Below are 26,560 nucleotides of genomic sequence, written 5' to 3'. Positions count from 1 at the left end.
GTAGATTCTTACGTTTGCATTAAAAATAATATTATATCGTCACCACATGGTGAATGAACTGCCACATCTGAGCAGGCCGTAAAACTGAGTCAGGAAACCATATTGTACTGGGGTGAGCAGTTGGGTAGTATTGTCAGCCCCAGTGTACAGGGGGCCAAGCAAGGCCCTAAACACCATATAAACCCACAACAAGGGACCTAAGTAGTACATAGGCCTCTCTGCACTGGGGTGAATTTTCCATTTTGGGGATACTCTTCCGTTTTCCTGCAATGCTTGCTGTTCTTCTTGATGCAGAGACACGTTGTCCATGTGAAATTAGTGCAGAACTTACTTCCCACAGGTATCAGCATGATGGCTCTGAGACTCTGCAGGATGACATCCTCTTTGCAGCCACAGATGGCATTAATTCTTTAGAGTTTGTCCTACGGGTCAAGGTCAGTGTGTTACTCCCTGTTTGTACTCATGAAGGCATTCATCCACATAGAAATGATAAAGTATCAGTTTGGAAAGCCTTCAGAGCTCCTCAGAAATTGGAAGGAGTTAGGCTAGATGGGCTTTTTGCTGTTCGCTTTGGAGCTTATGTGACAGTATTGGTTAGAGAGCAAATTTGGCAGGTATAAGTTATGAGACATCTGCACCTGCTCCTGCTTAGCCACTACTGTCAGGAATGACATACTGTCAGAATTAAACATGGAGTGTGTGTCAGATCAGTGAAAGAGAGAGTTTTCTTTCTGAAGATATAAATTCCACACTTAGAGGGACACAGCAAATATCCTTTATTTAAAAACAAACTTTTTAAAAAACAAACTTAACTTCCATATCTGTGTTCCTAATAACTCCACAGAATGCTTGGCTTGGCTTGCAAAAGCTGTAAGGATGTGTTTAAACCAATATATTTTCATTGGAATTAAAGAAAAATAACAATCTTTTGACCATTAGGTTTTGTACATGTTTGTTTCTACAAACCCTAAGTTTGAGGCTGGACTTGATCTGACAGTGTCCCTCTAAGAACTTTGTACTTTGTATTTGTAAAGATAAAGGATGTATCATCATGCAGCATCCTCCAGAGCACCCCACTCATGGCCAGAGATGGCTCTGCAGTGCCTTACTTCAGTTTCCCCCTTCCTGGGGCTTCTTTAAAAATCTCCACACAGGCTTTTTTGTTCAGTAATGCCCTTTCTACCAGGGTCCAATTTATTGGCATAAGACATAATTCCAAAATTCTGTCCTGGGGCTTCTTAACTTCCCAGAGTTTGCTCTCTGGAGCTCTTCCCAGCTTGGCCAGGCCGTTCTCAGCCCTACGTGGCCGGATACTTTTCCTACTTCCATACAATCTGCTGTCCCTGGCCTTCAGCCTGCTCACTCAAGCTCTTCTGCAGTCTTTACCACAGCTTCTTCTGAACATGCCCCCTCTGTGAGCAGCTTCCCGCTGCTTTTATAGGGGAATCACCTGATCTGTGCTCAGGTGTGCCATCTAAGTAACAGGGTTGGCCCCAAGCCTCTAGCCCTTAAAGGGGCAAGGCACCCTGTTACAGGACAAAAATATGCAGAAGTGCCTGTATTTAGGTGCTAGTTAATATTAAAGCACAGTTGCTAGAGAGGAACTAGAATCAGTCACAGTAATTCCCTAAAGCCAGAGTTGCCAAACATTTTCATAGGGGGAGCCACCTGTTAGTGGGGGAGGGGCACCTGTTAGTAGAGAGATCATCTAGTAAACCCTCACCGCTCCAAATCATGCTCCATTTTGTGATCACACAATGTCCCACTAGCACAGGGAAACGCACATGTGAGATTTTTCAGTGTTGCTGTCCCAAGTGATCAAAAATCATGAGTCAGGTCCCCGGGAATCATGAGAATGGCTTTATAATTATGACATTTTAAAAAAATACATATGGGTCTCTTTTTATTTACTGTCAGTATTTTGAACCTTGAGGTCACACTCAGGGCACATTTTCAAGCTTTTCTTTACAATCGTAAGGGTTAGAAACTCACTTTTTTAATGAAAGCTAACGTGATCACATGACTCCGGGAGATGGGACTTTAAGAAAACATCCAATATTGTGAGATGAGAATCATGAGAATTGGAAACACTGACTTGTCCATGTGTCTGTGCATGAGGAATTGCCCCATGTAGATGTTGTCTCCCCTTCCATACATACACACACACCCATGTGCATGCACAATTCCTCTGGCTGGACCTGAATCAAGGCAACTGCACTAAGTGATCATTTCAACAATCCTAACTGGTTCTGCAGACTCCATAATTAAATTTCGCGCTGATGATAATACTTCTGTATTGCATTTCATCAGAGAACCACAAAGCACTTTCCATTAATTTAATACCACACAATATCCCTTTGAGGTAGATAACTACTATACCCCAATTTTATGGGTGGGGAAACTGATGCACAGAGAAGTGAAGTGGCTTGCCCAGTGTCATGCAGCGGGTTGGTAGCCCAGCCGACAGTGTCCCGATTGTCAGTATCTTGCTAACCGTTAGACCATAGTAGGTGTAGTTTGAATTTGTTTTCTTTTTTTCCCTCTTTCTTTTTGTTTAATCCATTAAAGAACATCATCTGAGCTTCATATTGTTTTTGTTATACAACTTGAAGGCTTATAAAATCCCAGAATGTTAGTTGGAAAAGGCATAATTTTCCTGCCCCTATGGTAAACTCCCAACTACTATAAAGTTGAAAAGCCAAATTCAAGACTGGTATACACTGATGCTTCTCCACTGAAATCAATGGAGTTGCACTGGCTTAGACAAGTAGTGACCTTGGCCCAAAATTCCAGGCCTATACTCCTTGATTTCCACCCCTGCCACAGGTTAGCAGGATACGTCTTGTATGTCCAGAGGTCCCTATCTGTGCCTATCAAAGATGCATTTCAGCATGCATTAGTTTTCTGCTGGGTTATGAATGGCACTGCTGCTTCAGATAAAAATTAGTTCATGGGGCTGACTGAAGCCTGTTGTGTTTACTTAGTCCTTACTCAGGCAAAACTCCCATTGACTTCAGTCAGACTATTGTGACTTCATTGTAAGCTCCTCTTAAATGAGGGACCCAGGATTTAATCCCATTATAAAATAAGAATTGGCTGTCACTAATTTAAAATACAATGCTTGACAGTGCAGACAGCCTGAGCTAACACTGGTTCCTTTAATTTTCTCTGCCTTTTCATTTATTTATTTATTTAGCCTTCCAGTATTTCCCATCTGCATCTGTCCTTTTTTTTAGTAGATGCATGTAATTCATTCCATTTTTTGGCTTATTTTCTATATCTGCAAGTCTAATCATTCACTTTGGTTGAGCATGCCCCATGTTTCCTCCCAGGGAACTGTGCTTTCAAGGACACGTGACGTGTACTTTACGTGAAACTGTGTGTGTGTTTTTCTGTTTAGGTGCTCCCTGTAAATGATGAGCCACCTATCATGAAAGATGGCCTCATTCCCCTAATACAATGTCCAGAGGGTGAGGAAGTGGTCATCACCTCCGAGTACATTTGTGCCACTGATGCAGACAGTGATGACATGAGACTGACTTTTATGCTGGCTCGACAGCCCCAGTATGGGGTTGTGAGGAAAGCTGGTGTCGTTGTGGATCTCTTCTCCCAAGCGGACGTTGTCTCTGGAGTAGTGACCTACAAACATACTAGTAAGTGAGACTAGAAGAGCATTAGATTGGAGGTGCAGGCAGATAGCTGTGGGATCTTATATAAATCCAGATAACTCGGGCAGCTCATCACTAGGAGAGGCTGAAAGCCTGCATCTACACTGCTGTACATAAATAACCACATGCAAACACAGCCGTGAAACATAGTTGTGGCCCAAATGTGTTGTGTAACACTTTCTAATGGCCTATTTGGATGGGAAAAGACCTCCTAGCCAGTTTGTAGAGTCATGGTTCTAATCCTTCTATCTGTAAATACATTTAACTATGCTTGATACCTAGACTAAAATATGGTTCCTGAACATGGTAAAAAAAAAAAGTCTTAACTTTTTTTTGCAACTGTGAACATGTTACACGTTTGTGTTTGGATAAATTAGATTATTTTTATACTCCAGAGAGGGATATAGAGATTCCACAGAACAACACCAATGATTTGGGGGAGTCCCCAACAGACACACCTGTTCTGAAGAGTTTACAATCCTTTTGCACTAGAAAGTAAATTATTTTGTGGTTTGACAGAAAACCATAGTTTTAGCAAGGGGTTCTTTTTGTTTTGTTTTTAAAATTAAAGAAACTTTTCTGGAAACTTCATAGTTGGTTTGGATTCATTTGATTACATTTTGTGCTCCAGGCATTTACATGTCAAAAGAGCACTGGTGATTGCACATGCAAATCAAGGCCAGTTACCGCTCCCTGAAAGTTTGGCCATTAGAATATTCTTCAAGGGTTTTCCCTGGATAATAAGTGTTTTCCTTCTACAAATGTGTGAACACTATTGTTCCAACTCTTGTTTTAGAATTTCCAGTTCTGCATGTGCTTAGCTCATAATTATGTGCTAGAATTGAGAATAGGCTTGACCTCTTCATCATGATTTCTATCTGTTGTTAAAGGAGAAGCTGTAATTTGAGCATGGAGGGAAGCAGTTGAATATGACAGGTTTCAGAGTAGCAGCCGTGTTAGTCTGTATCCGCAAAAAGAAAAGGAGTACTTTTCTTTTTTCAGTTGAATATGATCACTCTTAATATACTTATTTGTAACATCATAGAGGAATTAAATGACTCTACACCCTGAGAGGTTATTTGGGCAAAACTGAGGTTACTTTAGAGGTGGCATGATAGCATTTATTATTATAGGATTTAGTTGTCCATTTAGCAGTAAACCACCATGTTTGGCAGTGTCTATTTTTTGGGGCCATGTAGCACATATGGATCTGAATATTTCTAAGTCCATAAAAATATCCTGGCATGATGTTGTTGTATCTTCTTCATACGTCCTTCTGTCGATTCTGTCCAGGACCTGGATGCATTTCCATCCTCCATAGGAAGATTGTCAGTGTTTTAGGAATTATGGGCCTGTTCTCCATTGATACACAGGGGATTTGTGACAAGTAACTCCCTTCCTTGACAAAGTGGGTTTTGAGCATTAATCAGTCATGTACGAAATAGACTCCTGGAGGCAAAAGATACAAAGTAGATTATTTATAGTAAATAGCATTGATTAAGATACCATTTATTCATGTTGTTCTTTCAGCAGAGAAGGGCTGTATATAGATTCTGGTTCTATCTCTGAAAAACATAGAACCAAGCAGTTTCAGCTCTTTCATTTGAATTTTGTTGTTTTTTTAGCGTGTTTTGTCTCACAATTTACCCTGAGACTATTGTGGACTGTCCATAATTGATACAAGTCACTGCTTCATTGAGTTTTGGTTTCTTGTTGTAGAATATCATCTGTAGCATGTTTTTCCAGGTGGGGAGATTGGCCTGACTCCTTGCTTTGACAGCCTAACTTTGGTTATCTCTGATGGTGAAGCTGGCGTGGATGTGAATGACTGCTGTTATGATGGACTTCTTCCTCCTCCAGTACCACTTCATGATTCCTTTCTAGTATATGACCTTAACATCAGTGTATTTCCAGTGGACAACCAGCCACCATCCATTGCAATTGGTGAAAAGCTTCCTCTTTATTTCTAGTCTATTATCTTATATCCTGAATATGCTGGTGTTGGCTAGAGGCTAGATTCTCAATATTTTCTAGCACCAAAAACTGACCAGACAGGAAGATAAACACGCAAAACTTTTAGATCATATCGACCAGTTTTTCACACAGGCAGCCTTCTTTCCTGCAGGCACAGTTTGTACCTAGAATTCAATTTCAAGTGCAAATCTGAGTAACTGCCCCTAGCTGTTTGACTCAGTGTGCAGATCAGATAGCTAGAGATTCAAGTACTCAGATCTGCCCCCACTTTTTATTCTTGCAAGTGCCTGCAGAAAATTTGGCTGAACCTCAGCCCTTTGAAAATTTACTCCATATGCTTCTGTGTAATAAATAGATAGAATAATAGAAATGGTCCTGAACCAAAAACCCAGATGCAAACAGCTCTGAACTTCACAAGAATTCAGAACTGAACTTGGATCCAGATTAAATAACTATCAGGGTTACACAAAACAAAAATATAGCCATAAATATCTCTCTACTTTATCCTACTACTTCTTAGCATGCACTTTACAAACTGGCCTTTTCCAAATTTAATCTGTCAACAGATTCCATTGACTTTGGGTTTTGGATCAAGATCATAGTGCCTGTCATAAAAATACACTTTGTATGGACTTATCTTTTCAGTTATAATGTCATTTTATAATGCCATTTACTGCAGGCATTGTGTATATGTTCTGTATTGCAAAAGAACATTTAAACATATGTATGGGTAGCTTTGTAATTTGCAGCCTATCACCCAAGCAATGTTCTGGAAATGAAGTATTGTCCCAGCAGGGAAATTAAACACTGATGCATGAAAAATTGTTCATTATTTGCAATTCGTAACAGCTCTCAGGCAATTAATGCTCTGACAAACAGAGGTAACAACTAATCTTGAGCAGCACATAAACCATACTTAATGGCTTGTCAGTAAAATTGTTTTGTGATTTCCTCCCCCCACCTGCTTATGTGGTGAGAAAGTGGAGTTGATACCATGATTAGAAAACATTTGTACCAGCCTGTTTGTAGTACAGTTTCCCATCAGCTATTGTGCCAATTTCTTTAGTAAAATATCCCAGTAAGTTGAGTTAAATAATGCTCATCATCATATCATTTCTGTCTAGGTGCCATGTTCGTTGTGGATGAGGGTTTCTCAGCTGTCATTACCACTAACAATTTGTTTGCTACTGACCCCGACACCGCAGCAGATGACTTAGAGTTTGTTTTGGTTTCTCCTCCCCAGTTTGGTTACATTGAAAATATATTACCTTCCCCTGGGTTTGAGAAGAGCAACATTGGTATAAGTATAGGTATGTGTAAACACAATGGCAACAACACCAATACTGTGCATGTTACTTACATGGCTAATGGACTGCCAGGCAGTAGGCTGATGTGTAGTCACGGCAGGTGCATGCTTTAATTTAGTCTTTATTGGGAAGGCAGGTGTACTGAGGCTGTGTGGGAGGGATTCAAAGAGAGAATGTAACCCAGTGAACATGAAGAATTGGCACTCAGATAAATTAAGCATATTTAAGATTTACACATTTGAGCTGCAGTCTGTGTTAGAAATGATAATATATTAACCTATTTTCTCTACACTTCCACTTCACATTTCTTCTGTACTCCCTCCTTCCACATACACACTTCTGTTTTTCATTAGTAAAGTACTATTGGCAAAAAATCAATGCATCAAGATAGGCTCTAAACCTACGTTTTCAAAATGACTAGTGATTTTGGTTGCCTCAATTGTTTGGGTTTTTTGGGTGTGCATCTTCAGACACTTTAAAGGAGCCTAATTTTTAGTGCACGAGTGTGGTGCGCTTTCTGAAAGTCAGGGCTCTTACTGCTGTTTCAGGTTGGCCACCCCCAAATCACTAGTCACTAGGATCTAAGTGACTGAATGGCACAAGTCCCAGTGACTTCCAGTGGCTTTTGTGCTCCCCAGTCATTTAGGCACTTCTGAAAATTCCACCCAAAGTCCCTATTTAGGCAAACCTTTCTCTATCTACCTGCATTTACTTATTGAGGGCTAGATTGTGCAAACCACACATCTTCCATAGTGAGAGGTGGTGTAGAGCTGCAGCATCCCAGAAGGAGTACCATATGAGGCATTTGGTCTCAGGAAGATAGAGTGCTTCCTGGAGCTCCCCGATGTATGGGAGGGTGGGGGAGGTGAAGCATGTGCCCCGCTACATCCTTTCACAGGATACAATATTCTCCCCCCATGGGTGTGTCTACACAGCCCGCAACAGCAAATCTCCCAGTTTGGGTCAACCGACTTGAGCTAATGCAGCTCATGCTAGTGCTCTAAAATAGCTGCCTAGACAGTGTGTTGAAGTTGCAGCTTGGTTGCTGAAGCCTATGGAGGGGGTGGGCTTCAGAGCCCAACCTCCAGTCCAAGCCACAACTTCAAAGCGTTGTCTAGGTCAGTGGTTCTCAACCAGGGGTATGGGTACCTGTGGGGGTACACAGAGGTCTTCCAGAGGGTACATCAACTCTTCAAGATGTTTGCCTAGTTTTACAACAGGCTACATAAAAAGCACTAGTGCAGTTATTACAAACTAAAATTTCATACAGACAATGATTTGTTTAAACTGCTCTATATACTAAACACTAAAATGTAAGTACAATATTTATATTCTAATTGATTTATAATATGGTCAAAATGAGAAAGTAAGCAATTTTTCAGTAATAGTGTGCGGTGACACTTGTATTTTTATGTCTGATTTTGTAAGCAAGTAATTTTCAAGTGAGGTGAAACTTGGGGGTAAGTACGCAAGGCAATCAGACTCCTGAAAGGGGTACAGTAGTCTGGAAAGGTTGAGAGCCACTGCTCTACACTGCTAGAGTGAGCACCACTAGCCAAAGTCTGTCGACCCAAGCTGGGAGGCTCACTTTCATGGGCTATGTAGAAATACCTTGTGTGGCTAGCTAGCAGAGCTGGCTTGTGACTGGCAGGAATGTAGCCATGGCTCTTCCTCCACCCCCTTCCCCACCCCACCCTCCATATTCCCTTTGGGCACTATGTACCCCATACAAATAGAGAAGCAACCGTTCCTGTGCTATCTTGAGTATCATCTCCGGCCTTATACATGCTGCACAAAGAGTGGGAGGAGAGGCTTTTTATTTCTGTCACTCCAATACACCCTCATATCAGGGCCAGGCAGACTTTGGCTCTAAATGAAAAAGAAATCTGCACGAGTTAAACTGTCATGTAGATCTGTTCCTGCCTTGTCCAATTTACTTAAGCCACTTCCCAAATTGGATTGATCATAAGCAGATTTGATTGGATTGGGAGTGTAACTCTTGGCATACATCTACAACTGCAGTGTAAGAAGGAGCAAGACACTGTTCACACTGATGTGAGATTACCTCTGTTGGGAAAAGTCTGCATTTCTTTTTGCTCTAAACCTCCTGAGCAATGTTGGATTTGAAAGAAATTGAACATGACAGGTCAAATTCATTCCTGGTGTAACTTCACCTTGAGATCGGAGAATTAACATTAACATTAAGATGTGCTATTTAGGTTTGGTCTACATTTAAAAGTTCGGTCAACATAGCTACATCAGTCAAGGGTGTCTGACATAAATATGCTGACTTAACCCCCCAGCGTAAACACAGCTATGTCAACAGAAGAATGCTTTCATCAACATAAACCTAACTTCATTTGGGGAACTGGTGTTCCCATACTGATAGAAAAAATCCTTCCTATGGAATTATGCTGGTGTAGCTACACAAATGTAATTATGTCAGTATAGTCTCCATAGTGTAGAGACAAACTTGGTGTGTTTTATTTAGGGCCCATATTCCCTTGCTTCCTCAGCATTAAGAATGCTTAAAGATATGTTAAACCCAAATGATTTGTACCTGGAATGAGCATGGATTTACAAGTGTTTAATGGGTTACAGTGTTTGTTAAAAGGGAATCAGAATAAATATTTTGTTAACTTGTCATCTCTTTGAATTCCACTAGCTTCATTTCAGCTGATACACCTGAAAGCCTTGCATATAAATTATGTGCAGTCCAGGCATATGAGGACAGAACCAACTTCAGATCAGTTTATGATTTATGTCACTGATGGGAAGCATCATTCAGTGGAGACCCCATTTTATGTCCTGATCAACCCAACGAATGATGAAGTCCCAGAATTCATAGCAAGGAACATAACTGTAAGGAACAATACAAAATACTAGATATCTAATGACTTTCTATGCCAGAAAATATATAGCCAGTGGCTCCTTTTTAACATATGTATTAGCATCTTTCTGAGATTTATTCCCCTTCTTTTGATCTGCTGAGTGAAATTCAGCCCTGTGCAGGGAAACATAAGGCCTTTTCAACTCACAAGTCTCATATCAGCCATTAAAATAATGTGTTAATGTTGCACAGGCCTTGTGCTGGTGCTCTGTACCAGAGTGAATTTCACCAATTACCTCCTTTAGTAGTGTTTTAACTACTTACCTGAGGAGACTTGATTTATTGTAATGTCTCTGTATATTTATCTAATCTCTGGTATGTACGTGTTTGTGTATATACACACACAGATGTAGCTCCAATATATTTCATGACCCCAGAACTCAGCATGCCCAGAGCTAAAAGCCACTTCACTGGTGAGTTGCATGATTCTCAGTTTCCTTTATAATATTCTGGTACAAGAAATTGTCATGGTAAAAAAAGAACTTTCCTGCATTCTTTTCTGCTGACCAAAAAAAAAAAGGGAGGGGGCAAAAATAATGTTACCTGGAAACACAGGATGAAATCCCAGCCCCAGTTGCCATTGACTTCAACAGAGTCAGGATTCACCTGTCATCAGTCCCACAGAATTGATGTGCAATTGGGGTATATGTGATGTTTCACAATTAAATTTTTTCAAGCTGTGTGGATCTGCCATGTAGCTGCCTCTTAATGTGTGTAAGAGTGGTTATGGTCAGAAGCATGACCATGTAAAAATGGTGTCTTCTTACTCATTACTGGCCAGATTCTCAGCTTGGTACAGGAGAGAGAGGAGAATCAGGGAGCTGATTTCTTGTATTTTGTTGATCTATGAGGGGAAATTCCTGCAAATACTTACTGCTGAGCATAACAACATTTACTACTGTGCATTGTCACATTGACTTCAATAGGGCTTCCCATAGTAGTAAGTACTGTGCTGGTAAGTAAGTAAGAGCTCAATGAATCAGACTTTTAAACAATGAAAGAATCTTAGCTGAGGAGGTGGAGGGTTGTTTTTTCCTTTTGGTTTCAGAGGAACCTCTGATGATTTGTGGGAAGGACCTGGCTGCTCTCTGTGAGGGAAGAGGATTCCATTTCTTCACAAAAAAAAAAAAAAAAAAAAAAGAAAGAAACTATTCTTTCTACAGAAAAATCATGGTTATTGTTGCTTTGTTTTGTTTTGCTGCTCAGGTGCAGGAGGGCCAAATGAAAGAACTGGATCCCTCTGTAATCAACGTCCTTGATCTGGATGTACCTCAAGATCATTTGAGGTTTACCGTTGTCCAGAAACCCCAGCATGGATTCCTCATTCATGGAGTCTATGGCAATGATGTTATGAGTTACAAAAGATTCATTAGCAGTCACCACAGTCATGAACATCCTGTGCATGACTTTTCCATGGAACTTCTTAAGAATGGTAAATGCAGCATTTCTTTTGCATCAGTCCTTTTGTTCCTTTAAAAATTCATACCAGACAAAGTGGCCTTGTAAGAAACATTCATCACTTATTCACCTGGCCTAGCTATAGTTTCATAGGAAAATTTAAGAATAGCAAATTAAATCTGAGTGGTATTTTCTGACTTCAACATATTTAATCCCTTGGGAATCCTTCAAGAAGTTCATCCTGGGAAGCCTACACCCCAAGTTTCCTGTGAGGACAATAATACAGTATTCTAACCCTTAGTGGAAATCATCTGCATGGGAAAAGGAGTGGTCTAAAATGTGCTAGCCACTATGTTTTAATTAACACTTTTAAATGCCACTTAGTACCTACTCTAAGTACTAGGTCATTTTAAAGAACATTATGTAGTCGTGGGTAAAAAATTGCTCTACAGGGTAGAGGTAGGAGAAGGGGCTCTATTGTTAACCATGACCAGCTAATTGAAACCTGTTCGTCTACACTGATATTCTGGAGAACAATGAAGTAATTAATACGATTTCAATACATTTACACCTATGTAACTCAGATCAGAATTTGGGCCTCAGAGCACTGAGGACAAATATTTTTTCCCTCTGTTTTTATAATGTCACCATTGTATCTGATCTCCTTCCACAAAAAGTAGACACAAAAATATAATGTACTCATCCTACATTCCTCAGTCTTTCCTGGTCATGCATATTGACCCCATCTCAGCTGAGTGACCCTTCTTCTCTCTCTTTCTACTTACAGACATGACCACTTCAATACCCTTTCACTAAAGTTCCACTGCAAAGAACTGCAGTGTGACCTCTCTATCCTCCTTTGTCTAGCCACCTGCTGGCCATCCTAGCCTGTGCTGTTTTGGTGGATAATCTGGGAACTAGCTTTGGGATGGCTATTCAGATGTGGACTAACAAATGTCAAGGTCCTAGGCCAGTTCCCCTAGTACATCCATTCAAACATTTGACCAGCACAACTAGCTCTTGAGTGTCAGGCGCTGGGGAATGGACAGCTGTGCACGGGTTAAATCATGGACCAACATGTGAAATGGACATGGTATAGGGAAAACAAATCTGGATTTAACACGTAACTTAATGGAGTCCTGTTTTGTTTTGCTTTTTAAATGCACTAGATACATTTTGCTCATTTAAATCCTTGCGATCCTTTTGATGATCCTAAATGAGACTGAAGTACAAAAAATGACAAAAATTATAGGTCTCATTTTCTACAAGAAAATATGAGGACATTTTATTATTTTTAAAACAATATTTTTACATCAGTGCAAAAAAACTTTATGGAAGTTGGACCTATTGCAGTGATAATGACATAAATATATTTACTCTATCCATTATGCTTATTTCTTCATTTTTCCAATTAGAGAGGAAATAGCCCAAATAATTTAATTTTTAAATTACTTCTCCAACGTTTGAGTATTCACTTGTGGGGTTTGGTTATCATTCATTTGCATTACGGTAGCACCTAGAGGTGCAACTGTGATCAAGTCTCCATTGTGCTAGGAACTGTACAAACATGATATTCCCTAAGTGGACAAGACAGATAAAGGGTCGGAGAAAGGAAGTATATTATCATGCTTTTTCAGATTGGGAACTGAGGTACAGAGAGATTAAATAACTTGCCCAAGGTCACACAGAAAGTCTGTGTCATAGCCAGGAACTGAAGCCAGATCTCCTGAATCCCGCATCCACTGTCTCAATTACAACACCAGTCTTCCTCCCTAAAGATGGGTAAGCCCTCTCTAAGGATCAGTTAAGACACAGAGGAGTGATATCTGACCATCTTATCCCCCAGTCAAGTAGAAGTTTTAAATTGGGGTGGATGGGACTGGATGGAAAATTTTTACCTTTTCAGAACAAAGATAGTTTGGAAAGGAGTTTTGTTCTTTTAACAGGTCATGCTGCTCTTTTTGAGTTGCTGGTGTACTGATGGATTAATGAACAGCTGCTGCTTACATGGCTTGTCCTCTGCTAGCTGAAACAAACTGGCTGTGACCAGAAGACATGGTGGGTTGGGGAGAGGGGGAGGATGATGGAGGCAGAGGGACATGTCATGAAAGAGATTTTGAAGGAGACAGGTTTTATTTTCTCTCTTTTTTCCCCCCTCTCTCCAGGAATGAGGCTGGTGTACATGCATGATGACTCTGAAAACCTCACTGATGGTTTTACACTCCAGCTGTCAGATGGGAAACATAAAGTCCTCAGAACCATTCTGGTAAAGGTCATCCCAGTTAATGATGAGAAACCAATGCTGAGCAAGTAAGCCACATGTTCCTATTCCAAATTGTGGGATGTGTTCAGATGAAATGATTCAACAGTGATCAAAACAGCAAAATAGTGATTAATAGGGCTATTCTGCCATAAATAGCCATAGACTAATGCCAACAAAGATGTTCCTGCATCTACCACCATAGGTCTGTTTAACAAGAGCATTCTCGATAAAGATCACAGTTGATAACAAAAATATGCCTAAATCACAAAGTTTCTTTTCATGTTGGTTTTTTATTTCATAATAAACAGCTGTTGTAATCTATATGTAGGCACATATTCCATTTGTCTGTCAGACCTTAGTTAAAATATTTATTGAAAAGCAACTCTGATCTTTGTACTCCCTCTGCTGGCCAATACATACAGTGCGATTGACTTTAGCTATCCAGCTATCTCTTTCTCCTGGCCATCGGTGTTATGTGGTTATTGTATATATCAGCTAACACTGAAAATAGCATAGGATTTGGGGATTGAGAAAGAACCCATTCCCGATCATCTGAGATCACCCCATGTCACTAAAAGGCTCTACAGAGTTACGGAGTAAGCTCTGAACATTCATAGTAGATTTAGTTTTCTAAAAATATTTTCTCTCAATCATAATTCATCTTCCAGTCAAGGGATAAGTTAATTTCCTCCCCTCTCATCAAAACTGTGATTTACAAACGAATTAAACTCAGGATGATGCCATATGGAGGAACACACAAGACTGATGTTTCACTCTGACTCCTGATCTTTTAGAAGTAAACTACTGCAGTTGCATTTAAAGAAAATATGATGTTTTTAATTTGACTAGGAGAGTGAGGACAACTTTCCACTGACATGTTTTAATAGACATCAAGTTTAACAAACAAAAGGAAGTATTTTCTTCACACAATGCACAGTCAACCTGTCTAACTCTTTTCCAGAGGATGTTGTGAAGGCCAAGACTATAACAGGGTTCACAAAAGAACTAGATAAGTTCATGGAGGATAGGTCCATCAGTGGCTATTAGCCAGGATGGGAAGGGATGGTGTCCCTAGCCTCTGTTTGCCAGAAGCTTGGAATGGGCTACAGGGAATGGATCACTTGATGATTACCTGTTCTGTTCATTCCCTCTGGGGCATCTGGCATTGGCCACTGTCGGAATACAGGATAGTGGGTTAGATGGACCTTTGGTCTGACCCAGTATGGCCATCTTCTTATGATCCCTTATCTTCTTATGATCCCTCTGTGAAAAGTTTCATCCTTTAACTGATGATGGTTATTGGAAACAATATTTCCTAAACTGCTAGAACTCCTTGCTAAATGCAGAGGAATAGATTTTAAGAATGTGTAACTTCATGAACCCAGAGAAAAATACGGAATACAAAAGTTAATTTTACAATTACATGATCACAAAAAGGTATATAGTACACATGAGCAAGAATAGTGCCCATAGCTTAGAATGCAGGGTACAGTTTACATACTAGTAAAATGAAATGATGTAATCATAATTACTGATCAAATATCCCTTGATATTTTTCTTGTTTGGATAAAGTTCAGTACACCATTCCCTACTCTCTCTCTTTGGAGTCAGGTATGGAGGTGACTGCAGATAAGTGTATTTCACCTCCTGTGCCCAGATGAACCCAGAAACTGTGTTGCTTCCTTGACAGGCAGTGATTAAATCTTATAATTAGTCATCCCCAGTGGGGAATATTGCTCACCCTTTGATTTGGGATCACCTTTCCTCCCCACTTTAGTCCCATTCTCCAATAGCCTGCACATGCCATGCAGTTGGGAAAGTAAGCAGACTTGAAAAGTACTGACAGGGTGTTCCTGATCTAGCCGTTGATGTCTCTGAATCACTATGAGTACTGCACAATCACCTTTGCACCTTCTTCCACTTAGCCCTGCTGCGTGGAACACCTTCCCCGAATGTAAAGCCACTTCATTTCCCCCACCCTCCAAAGTCCCTCTTCAAGACCCTCTAGTCTGATACCAGAAAGAATTAGCCAACTAATTCTGCCTAGGTAGATGAAGAGTTGGGGGTCAGATAACAGTATTGTTTTAAATGTACCTATAGTAGTGCTGTGTTTTTTTAACCCACCTTCTAATCCCTTTGTATGTTGCTTGTCTTCTTAGATTGTCAGCTCTTTGGGGCAGGGATTGTGTCTTACCTTATCTCTGGTTGGTGCCTAGTACATAGTTAGTGCTACTGGTATACAAGTAATAAATAATAACAATAGTAAAATTATGTGGATAGAGAGCTGCTAAGAGGCAGGTACTAGCTGAAGGGAGGGAAACAGAGAGAGAGAGAAAGAGAGACTGAGAATTAGGCTGGAGTAAGTCTCTGGGGGAATTTAAAACCATTTTGGGACGTCCATCCTATCTGACTCTGTTTTTTCTTGTGCAATGGCAGCCACAGACACCAATGAGCAAAAGGCCATAAGCAAAACCTTACAGTGATTTGATCCTGGAGGGCTAATGGAATGTCTGAGGAGGTAATCATAGGCAACCAGCAGAATGGGCCTCTGTTCCTTGTATAAGCTCTTTTTTGGGACTCAGCCAGGCAATGATTGAACAGCCAATTAATTAAGTCTCCTAAAGGGTCAATGGCGTACCTGTTGGTATGGCCACCTTGTTCATATTGCCCCTTTAAGGTAACCCAGATAATGACTGTGGAGGGAGGCAGACAGAATTGATTCCTGTTGTTAGATCCAAAGTTGCTTCAGATCTGTTTTGTTGGTATTGCTTTTCACTGTTATGAGAAATCAGTCATCTCTGCTTGCTGTTTTGCAGATCTATGTGTTCTTCTTTAGTCATTCTGCAGTTACTATTCTTGTCAGCTTCTGAGTAATACGATTCCTGGCAGTAATATCACTTGTTGGAAAGGTTACTTTTCTGTTTTCATATCAGTGCATGAGGCTTTTCTTTTTTCAGGAAGGATGAGATAGCGGTGAACATGGGTGAAACCCGAATAATTTCTAGTGCTGTTCTGTCAGCTGAAGATAAAGACACCCCCAGGGAGAGAATTTACTATTTATTTGAAAGAATTCCAGAAAACGGGCAGCTTCAGCTCAAGGTTAGTCTTTGTGCTTTAACAAAAAGCAAGCAAGCAAACAACTCTCTCTTGTTAGAACAAAAAGAAGCTGATTCTCCTTTTATCCTGAATGTCTTTCATGTTTTGGAATACGCTGCTATGGCGAACTGACTTGTGTAGCTGAACCATGCAAGATACAGAGGTTTTGATACTAGAGGTGGGAGTTGCAGATGGGGGGTGAAGGGGAGGTTAAAACCATGGCAGAATTAGTGTGACCAGACATCCCGATAAAATTGGGACTGTCCCGATTTTTAGTTCTTTGTCCTGCGTCCCGACTGATGCATGGTCGGGACGCCATTTGTCCTGATATTGCGGCTTTGGCCGCTCCGGCGTTTTTTTGTTTTTTTTGTTTTTTTTTTTTGCTTTGGCAACTCGGCTCTGGCGGGGTTTTTTCTTTTTTTTTTTCCTTCCCCCATGTGTCCCAATATTTTGTCCGTTTCATCTGGTCACCTTAGGCAGGATCTTCATGGGATGATGGTGGAGATCCTAGAGGGGAAGAAACCCAATGGGAGGAAGAGGAGAGAGAAGACCAAATGGGGGAAAGAACAACCCCAGGGACAGAGGATGGGGAGATATTTCAGGGACCAGGAAGAGAGTGGAAGGAGACCCCACAATGAGACACTCCCCAGTGGTGCAGGAGAGAACCTATCAGTGAGAGAGGAGGAAAGTAGATAGGTGGAGAAAGAGAAAGGGAAGGTCAGAGAATAAGTGTTAATGAGAAAGAAAGAGACACTGAAAAAATAGGAATAGAAACAGGAGAGAAGAAAATTATTGACCAAAGATGAGCAATCAGAACAAAAAGCAAGGCAGATGTACTAACTTTTCTTTTTAACTTGTTATGTAGAAAATGGGCCATTGTATTCCAGGTAGCATGATTCTGTGAGACAAGTGGGGCTTGGTTCTGGAATGATGGTGTTGGAAATGGGAGCCTCGTGCCCCATACCTCAGGGAGGGAAATAAGCTGCTAGGTAGATTCTGGCTTCTCCTAATATTTTATATAGGTTTGTGTGTCTGTCTAACAAGAAATATATGAGTGTGTCTGAAGCCCATGGTTTTGGTGTGCTGTGCTTATTGGTATTTTAACATTATTTTCTCCAGCAGCAGCATGTTATGCTGGTACACAACTCCTGCTCAATACCACATATTCAGATTTTGGTTGATCTAGCATATTTGTTGTTAAATACCTTGAAATCTTCTGAAATGCAGGATATTGCACCTGACACTTCAAATTTTTCCAGGGAAGGACCCCATGGCTCCCTAATTCTCCCTGTGTCTCTCTAACTCCCCACAGGCTCCTCACTTATGCCTGGTTGGCTTTGGGCCTGAGCAGAACTAGGAGTAATGGCATGAAATTAAGAAATGGAAAATGTAGGCTGAATATGAGGAAACACTTCCTAGCAGTGAGCTCTGTTAGGTTCTTAGCATCCGCTTTTCCACCAGCTCTTCTGGCTGCTTGACTACAAAGCTCCTGCCAGGTACTGCCCCTGAAACCTTCCATTAGGAAGGAGGTCCAAAGCATGAAAGGGGAATATAGATAGGCTGTCATTGGCAAGGGTGTAAATAACTGAACAATATCTACTAATTGAGCAAAATTAACTTGGGAAAACTTATGGATAATGTTAGGTTGCTGACAGATTTTTATTCTTTCTAGGTAGGTAGGGACTGGGTGACGCTCCAAACTGAAATGAAGTGCACTCAGGAGGAAATAGATATGAACCTTGTGAGATATGTGCATACAGGAGCTATGGGGTCCAGGAACCAAGACAGCTTCACATTTCATCTGTGGGATGGGGACAACAAATCTCCACCAATGGACTTCTACATAACTATCAAGGATATGGAAAAAGGTAAAGATCTGGGTAATTTTGCATTCTACCATGACTAATTCTTATACCAGGACAATCTGAATAAAATTAAATTGCCATTTATGATCCACTCTTAGGCCTTAACCCTTTAATGAGCAGGGTCCAATTATCTTCAGTGGGGCTCCAGGCCCGCAGTAGCATGACTGCCTGCATGGAACTCATTGTGGGATAGGGTCTTTTAAAATTATTTGTAAAGAAGGCTTCCTAAGGTTTCAAAAGGTTGTACACTCAATTAATACTTTATCCTTCACCTCATAGGACCTCAAAGTGCTTTATGTCTATAAATATAGACTAAACTGACAATATCTTGGTAAAGTGGGTATTATACTCATTTTGTAGATGGGTAAACCAAGGCACAGAAAAATGGTAAGTAATTTCTCCAAAGCATGTAATAAGAACAGCAAAGCTGGGAGTATGGTTCAGGACTCCTGACTCCCAATTTTGTGCTATAACCATGAGGGCTTACTTCCACCATTAGATTTGTATTACAAAAGATGTAACCTTTATTGTGGATTTATCCTTGACAAATGTGACACTACACAATCACTATTTAAAACTATGAATTCATCTACATACATTAGGTAAAAACAATAGGTAAGAGAGAAATACAGATGTCAATATGACACTTTTAACTGGGTATCATGTATCTTGCAGGGGACATAGCTGTTTTCGTAAGGCCATTTACTGTATCTAAGGGGGACAGAGGTTTTTTGACAACTGATGTTCTCCTTGCAATTGATGGAACTGACAAACCAGAAGAGCTCCTCTATGTGATAACCTCCCCACCTCAGTATGGACAGATAGAGTATGTCAGCTATCCTGGAGTCCCTATTACAAGTTTCAGCCAAATGGATGTAGCAGGTCAAGCAGTCTGCTATGTTCACAATAGCAAGGCAGCTGTTCCCCGAGATCTGTTCAGGTAAGCTTTGAAGAATTCCTTCTTGTTTGTTACTTTGGCTAATAACAAAACTGATGGAAAGGTGGTAGTGATGGTGCTGGTAGTAAATAGCCAATGGTTATAAGATAAGAAGTATTACCTCTATCTTGGATTTAGCCTTGACTAACTGACACTATGTGATCACTACTCATCCTTTAAAACCATGAAATAAGAGCATGGGCTATATTCTTCTGCCTATAATGGTTCAAATATTGTTTAACATGCAAATATACATGGCTGATAACAACTAAGTCAGGAGAGTGGGCCTCAGTAACATCCCTTTTGGAATTTCACCTTAAACTATAAAGTTTTCCTTGTTAATTGTACCACTGGTCTTAGTATTAAATTCTTCAGTAAGGAATATTTCCTTCAGTAAGGAATCAATTCTTCAGAGCGGGGATGCACATTTCTTGTAATACCTGAAATCCTTCAGAACCATGTGTTTTTTCAACTATACGTTCTTTATATTCCCTCCTAAAAAGGTAGGTTAATTATTTAATTTATCTTTCAATTTTCCACACCACACTCCATCTGAAGCCATACAATCTCTTATCACTGACAAGGGCAAAGATCCCCAGGACTGCAGGTGATGCAGACTTGTATCCCTTTTATACTGAGGTATTGAGATTCTTGCTAATTTCCAAAGTGCTGTTGTGTGGATTGGAAGTCCATCCTTACTGTACCCAGACCAGATGTTAATGCTAGGTAGAAGCTGAAAGTGCATGGTGTTCAGTGTCATACAGTTTGCTAAGACCCATGGAATTTCCAGGTCTTCCTATTTCACTTGGAACAGAAAAGTCTTTTGACTGTGTTGAGTGGAAGTTTTATTTAAAGGGCAAATTTTTAGCAAAGCACCTAGACTAAATGGCTGGCTTGATTGCTGGGGAACTGTGTGGGGTAAAAGAATCTCCTCTCCTACATCCCACATTGTCTCTCCTGTAAAGGGCACATGGTAGTAGGAGTTGTGGAGTGGCAAAGATACAAGAATCTGAATTAAAGTGGAGCCCCATCTTTGGCAATCCCATCTCCTTTCCCCCACCGCCCTCACGGGCAAACTGGGAACTGCCAGGAAGCTGAGCTTTACACAAGGGGCATCCCCCGCCCCTCCCACCCAGTCCCTGCAATCCTGCCCCCTCTCTATGTGTAGCAGATTTGCCTCAGAGAAGGCAGGTTCTATAAAAATCCCTAAGATAGAATATTTAGAGCATCATATTCATTACATTCATTTCCCTCAACTAAAGTTTTCTAATGGTTCATATTTTCTGGAGGTTGCATGCTGAACCATGTTTTCTCTAAGGTTTCCCATTGGTTCCCCCATTCTTCTTTTGTTTATTCTAAATGGGAACCTTCAGCTTGGGCTATCCATCAGCTTTTTGTCTATGGCTTTAAGATAGGTGGTTCAATCCATAAGATCACTCTGTCTGAGTTGTTATTGATTATCTCTCTGGTTACAAAACCAACTTTAATAAATAAATATACTAATAAGGTAGCCAAATTACATACTCTGACACAGCTCTCTTTTCTAAGTAGTCATAAACTAATTTAAATATCTTGGTGCCTGTTTAATCTATCAATTTGAAGCCTCATATCAGTGTAAACTCTCCCAAAATTTTTTGCCAAAATTAAGGATGATTTGCTTCCATGGACCAATGTAATAATAACCCAGGTGGGTAGGATCAAACTTATCAAACTGTAAATTTGCCTTTATCTGTCTTTTATATTCCAACTCCTCCTTATTGGTATGGTACACCACCCCAAAATCTCTCAGGACTTATATCAAACATTTAGCTGATTTATACAGCAACAGCATACATCATTTATTCTTTCTTAGTACTGTTATCTCCCTAAGAAACAAGGATGCCTCACTTTGCCTAATATGCAATTCTGTTAGTGTGCTTCTCTTATAAAATTTCTCAGTTGCCTAGCTCCTCAGCTGTAGCATAACTCCACTGATTTCAGTAGAGCTACAGCTGAGGATCTGGCTCATTAGCATATTTATTTTTTAGGACACCAGCTCTAATTGTGTCACTTTTAGCATAAGGTGCTCAATCTCATGGCATCACACCCAATTTCTTTCATACTAGAGTCAGTGCTCCCACCAAATCGTTGTCCACACTGAGAATTTGGGTTCAGATTTCTTGATCTAGACTTTGATAGTTCTTTCATGCCTCTTGCTACAGCCATTCTTTGGAGCAGATTGAGTGACTGTGTCTTGCAGTTTAAGCATTTAACTAACTTCTGCCTTAACCTTCTTGTTGTCAACAGTGTTATATGGTGGAAGAGTAGTGTATGTGACCATTAGTAATGTATTCCTTGATACATATAGATTGTGCCCTGCCCTCTTGTGCTGTGTTTCTTATTTCAATACAATAGATTTTTTATAATCTTCAGTAAGTGACATTAATTCTACCACAAGCTTTTTGAATTCTATAGTGATTCTTTCACACGCTGATGAGCATTAATCTATTCTAGTTCCACAAGACAAGGAAATAAATACAACAGAATTTGCAGACAAAAGTTTGTCACCTTCAGAGTCAGCTTGGCACTCTAGTGACAACCAAATGCACTGTCACTGGAGGATCTGCGTTCAGGTCCTGAACCAGCCACACAAGCCAGCACAGACTGGTACTTTCTGGAGGCAAAGTGTCTGGAAGAACAGGGTTCCTGGTGGTGTTCATAATGTACCCCAATGGGCCATAGAAAAGAAGCATGCAACTAGAGGGAGGTTCACTATTGCACACAACCTTTTTGGGATGGTGGGGGGTATTAGGTTGATTAAAATGCAGATAATGTTCCGCAAGAAATAGTAATAAGCTTTGAGTAGAGCTGGCTGAGAATTGTCCATCAAAATGTTTGGATTTTTTAAATTTTTTTTTAACAGAAAATGGAATTTCACAATATCTACATTTTCCACAGGAAATTTTCAATATTGCCAACATTCGTTGATTTTCCTTTGGGGAAAATCAAATTAAGTATTTCACTTTGACCAAAACAAAATATTGTAGTTCATTGAACCAAACAGAAACATTTAGTTTTCAGTCAGTTTTATATTAATTTGCCTGAGCTGCCACGGTGCCTCATGGGAGTTGTAGTTTAGATGCTTTCATGTCCCAATTCTCCTGTATGGGCTAATGCTCCCAGGTTGGACTACATCACCCATGATTCATCATTCCCTTGTATGGCTAAATTGCTATAATGCCTCATGGGACTTTTATGATTGCAGTATATCCTGCAATCATCCTGTAAAGCTTGGCCCAAAGAAGAGAATGAGGCCATGAGGCATCCAAACTACAAGTCCCATATGGCACTGTGGCAGACACAATTCAACACTGAACAAGCTGAAATGAAATGTTTAGACATTTCTGAATCAAAATTATCTGAACTTTTCATTCTACAAAAAAAAAAAATATTTTGACCTTTTGTCCCAATTTAAAACAAAAGCAAACATTGAAATGTTTGAATTTCGTATGAGGTGGAAATTCTGATTTTCAATTAGCTCTAGCTGTGAGAGCTGTTCTTATGATCACTTATTTCTATAACAGAGAATACCAGTTACTGAGCATTTTTTAACTTCCTTGGCTTTATGAAGCTTTGTGATAGTCATGAAGCAGTATGGTTTTCTGTAGAATACAAACTTGCACAGTTTAAGTTAGACGGGTGCAAACCTCTATGTGAACCCACTTATTTCAGTTTGAGTGGCTTTTCAGTTTAGCTCAAACCTGCTCTTAATTAACTTAAGCTGAACTGAAATAGATCCAGTTTCAACTTAAAATAAGTGTCCACACAGTCTTTTGCACTGGCTTAAGTAAATCAGTTTAAAATGACATCTTCAATTAAACTGATGTAACTCTGTAGACAAGCTCTAAGTTTTCTGTCTGGACCAGTGGAGTAGATCCAAATTAAAGCGGTTGGTTAAATAGAAGTAAGATTGTGGTTTTTTAATAAATATGTCAGTTTGAATCACTGTAATTTATGTTCCTTTCTGTTATAATTTGGCAAAGAATTTGGTTGTGTATAGGGATATAAATACTGCAGTAGATTATTTTTTTTAAACAAGGAATGGTAAGAGTAGTTATATGGAGTTGGGAAGGTTAAATGATCAGATTTTTACCTTCCGCTAAAGTAATTTCTTCAGTAATAAATTTCCCTGTATTGTTTGGTGCTTCTGGCCTGGAAGAAAGATTTGGCAATGCTTGTTTGGACAGATGACTTCAAATGATTAGCAACCTGACATCAGATGCTGGCAGCAGGATGCTAAAAGAACATGCTAATGTCCTCCATTTTGACACGCTGGCTCGATTTTGTAATGAGCTGGCTCTATTTATGATTCCATTTTTATCTTTTAAATGCCATGACAGATGGCAGGTTCTGCATCCAACTCTATTGCCATGGAACTTCAGAAAGCATAAAACCTTGGTAATGGTGAAATCAAACCATGCGACATGTCCTCCTAACTAAACCTGAAGTCGTCCCCCCAAATTTCATCAGAGTGATGAGAATGTTGGCTGCTTTTCATTCCTAGGGGAAAGACAGAGCAGCATTAAACCTGAAATAAACAAAAAACTGAAGTGTAGAAATAGGAAAGTATAGAAATAACTACTTCTTGGACACAGCCTGCTTCATTATCTGCCAGACCAAGTTACATCTGCATTATAATTTTGATCCTTATTTATATATCTAAGATGGTCACAGAACCTGTCCAGTGACCTGTAGAAGATTCTGGACTAATTTTTCATACACATCAACTGTTCTTCCTAAATCTTTTTTTATTAAATATTGGTTTCAGAGATTTCTCAGGGGACCTTCCAGAGAGACCCTCCAAAAAGGTGGCTATGTCAATTTGCACCCCTCAGCTGTACTTGTCCTGTCTCTATAAGGCCAAAAAATGGTCCAAAAAATGAAATGTTTTGTACTTATCATTTGATATTATTATTCTAGCGGTATATCAGATCCAGCTAAATTAGCAATAGTACATCCCCTTTACCATGGGCACAGTAACTTCAGGTCAGTACAGACAGCTGCCTCTATATTCCCTGCTGGGAATTCTGCCCTCAGTAAACATACTTCTAACTCCTATATAGTCTCTGGCCTGCCTATATACATTCCCATCTGTCTGATGGCACAGTGCCTGCTTACAAGTTGGTCAGCCCCTAATCATCGGGCATTGGCATAGGCAGTGAAGGGTTTTAGTTGGACAGCCTGTATAATACTGCAAGCCATTTCCATGACCTATGAAGGTCACTTATAAACAAGGTAAACCACAGCAATCCTAGTTCTGAGCTTTTGGTTCTTTTAATAGTTCTCTGAGTTCAGTTTACAAGCCTCTCAACCTCCAGATCAAGACAAAACAAATGATCAAAATGTCGACTATTCCTTATTTGGCTTATGTAAAATGGCAGTCCAGTCATGAGAGGAAAAAGGGGCTAGCTGGGAATGCACCTGTAATTATGTCTGAAATATCAGTTGTACTTTCCCATGTTAATTTACACTTGTGAGCATGATAACACATGCACACAAAGTGCAGTATATTTTGAGGGGTGCAGTGAGAATAAGGGAAATATATCACCACAGAGAACAGCTCTTTGCAAAACAAATCTTTCCACTTAGATGGATAGTGTAGTCCTTAGTGCACATTGCTGTCCTCTGGGATTTGAACTCAGGACCTCTGGGTAAGAGCCATACCACTAGGCTCTCCAGCCACTTGAGGGCTGAGCTGGCTAACTGAGGAGAAGACCTTTTCCAGTTAGGTAATGACAAAAGTAACTGAATGAAGACTTTGGCAAGTGAGAACCTTTCATCAGCATTGTGTGTAGTTCATTCACAGAAAAATTGCAGGGTAGACATACCCTAAGTTGCAAAGAGTCCTGTGCCACAGGACTCTTTGCCGCTTTTACAGATCCAGACTAACACGGCTACCCTTCTGATACTTGATACCCTAAGTTGTATGGCTATCCCCAGTTTGGTCTGGGTTTGAGTCAAAAGAAAAACAGGATACTGTCAGAGATCCAGTTTTTGATGTATGTTTCAGAGTTACCGTGAGGCAAATCCTTTAGTAAAGGTGTGTATTATCATTTCATTTCAGTAGATGGTGAATCAAGAACACATGCTGAAGGCTGCCTTGCCTCTCTTTGCCAGATTTATCATCAGCAATGGACTGAAGACTAACCATGGAACGTTCGAGATCACGCTGGAGACAGTGGACCAAGCTTTGCCCATAGTGTCTAGGAACAAGGGGTTAAGATTAGTGGAAGGCACTATGGCACTCCTTTCTCCTGATGTCCTGCAGCTTTCAGATCCTGACACTTCCTCAAAGAACCTTACTTTCCTCTTGGCACAGCTCCCTCAATATGGCCACCTGTGCTACCGTGGGGCAGTGCTGCTGCATCACAATTTCACCCAACAAGATGTGGACAACATGGACATGGCATATAGACACGGAGGAGGGGCTTCCCAGATTGACAGATTTACCTTTGTTGCAACAGATAGGACTAATGACGGCTTCATCATAGATGGGAAGGTGCAAATGGAGCCTGTGGCATTCACCATTCAGGTAAGTATGGCCAATCTGCCTGTTTTAAAAAGATGAATAAAATAATAAGGTTAATTAATAGGTATAAAAATACTGGCTCCAAAGGGCATAGTGCTAGTGCTTACTTGCTGCTCAGTTTCAGACACTCAGCAATTGAGGATTGAACTGGTAGGGATGGGCTAATACGATAATTAACCAATGGAAGTCATTGCCACAGGGTATTACTGAAGCAAATAGTTCAAAAATGGATTAGACATAAGTATAGGAAAAAATGCAATCTTTGTTACACTAGTTGAGATGAATGTTATAAGAGTTTTCAATCCTCAAGTGTTAAGGCCCCAAAGTTAACCCCAGGTGTGGTGAGGATGAAATCCCACATTTTCCCCAAAGGTATATTGCACAATAAGCTACACTCAGTGTGGCAGGGTGGTGTTAGGACTACTGAAGCATCAGTCATGGGTCACATCCGGGAGAAAATACTCAACTTGATAGTCTATAACTGTTCTGTGATGGAAGATATGTTTTACAGATCTTACAAGAATCTATTCAGACTTCAGCCCTGCCCTAGAACTGAACCAGAACCTTTCATTCAATTCTGCTCCATGAGGGAGT

At 40.2% G+C, this 26,560-nt stretch overlaps 1 protein-coding gene across 5 annotated transcripts in view; it reads left to right on the top strand.

Moving 5' to 3' along the window:
* The window catches only part of FREM1 (FRAS1 related extracellular matrix 1), a 103,409-nt gene that overhangs the window by 39,911 nt on the left and 36,938 nt on the right, over positions 1–26,560 (top strand). Inside the window, exons 15-25 of one of the 5 annotated variants that reach the window (XM_084629298.1) lie at positions 341–434; positions 3,401–3,653; positions 5,415–5,612; positions 6,767–6,952; positions 9,615–9,811; positions 11,046–11,271; positions 13,403–13,547; positions 16,458–16,599; positions 18,269–18,464; positions 19,137–19,401; positions 25,555–25,969. In XM_084629298.1, the coding sequence (XP_084485424.1) occupies positions 341–434; positions 3,401–3,653; positions 5,415–5,612; positions 6,767–6,952; positions 9,615–9,811; positions 11,046–11,271; positions 13,403–13,547; positions 16,458–16,599; positions 18,269–18,464; positions 19,137–19,401; positions 25,555–25,969 (2,317 nt within the window). Of the gene's footprint in view, positions 1–340; positions 435–3,400; positions 3,654–5,414; positions 5,613–6,766; positions 6,953–9,614; positions 9,812–10,186; positions 10,919–11,045; positions 11,272–13,402; positions 13,548–16,457; positions 16,600–18,268; positions 18,465–19,136; positions 19,402–25,501; positions 25,970–26,560 lie in introns of those variants that run through there. The other 4 variants (XM_084629300.1, XM_084629299.1, XM_084629301.1 and 1 more) reach the window with 4 other exon arrangements.

Source organism: Lepidochelys olivacea (assembly GCF_965140295.1).
Source record: "Lepidochelys olivacea isolate rLepOli2 genome assembly, chromosome: 5".
NCBI classification, from domain to species: domain Eukaryota; kingdom Metazoa; phylum Chordata; order Testudines; family Cheloniidae; genus Lepidochelys; species Lepidochelys olivacea.
Note: the sequence above shows the minus strand (reverse complement) of the source record. Positions and strands in the feature narration are given on the sequence as shown.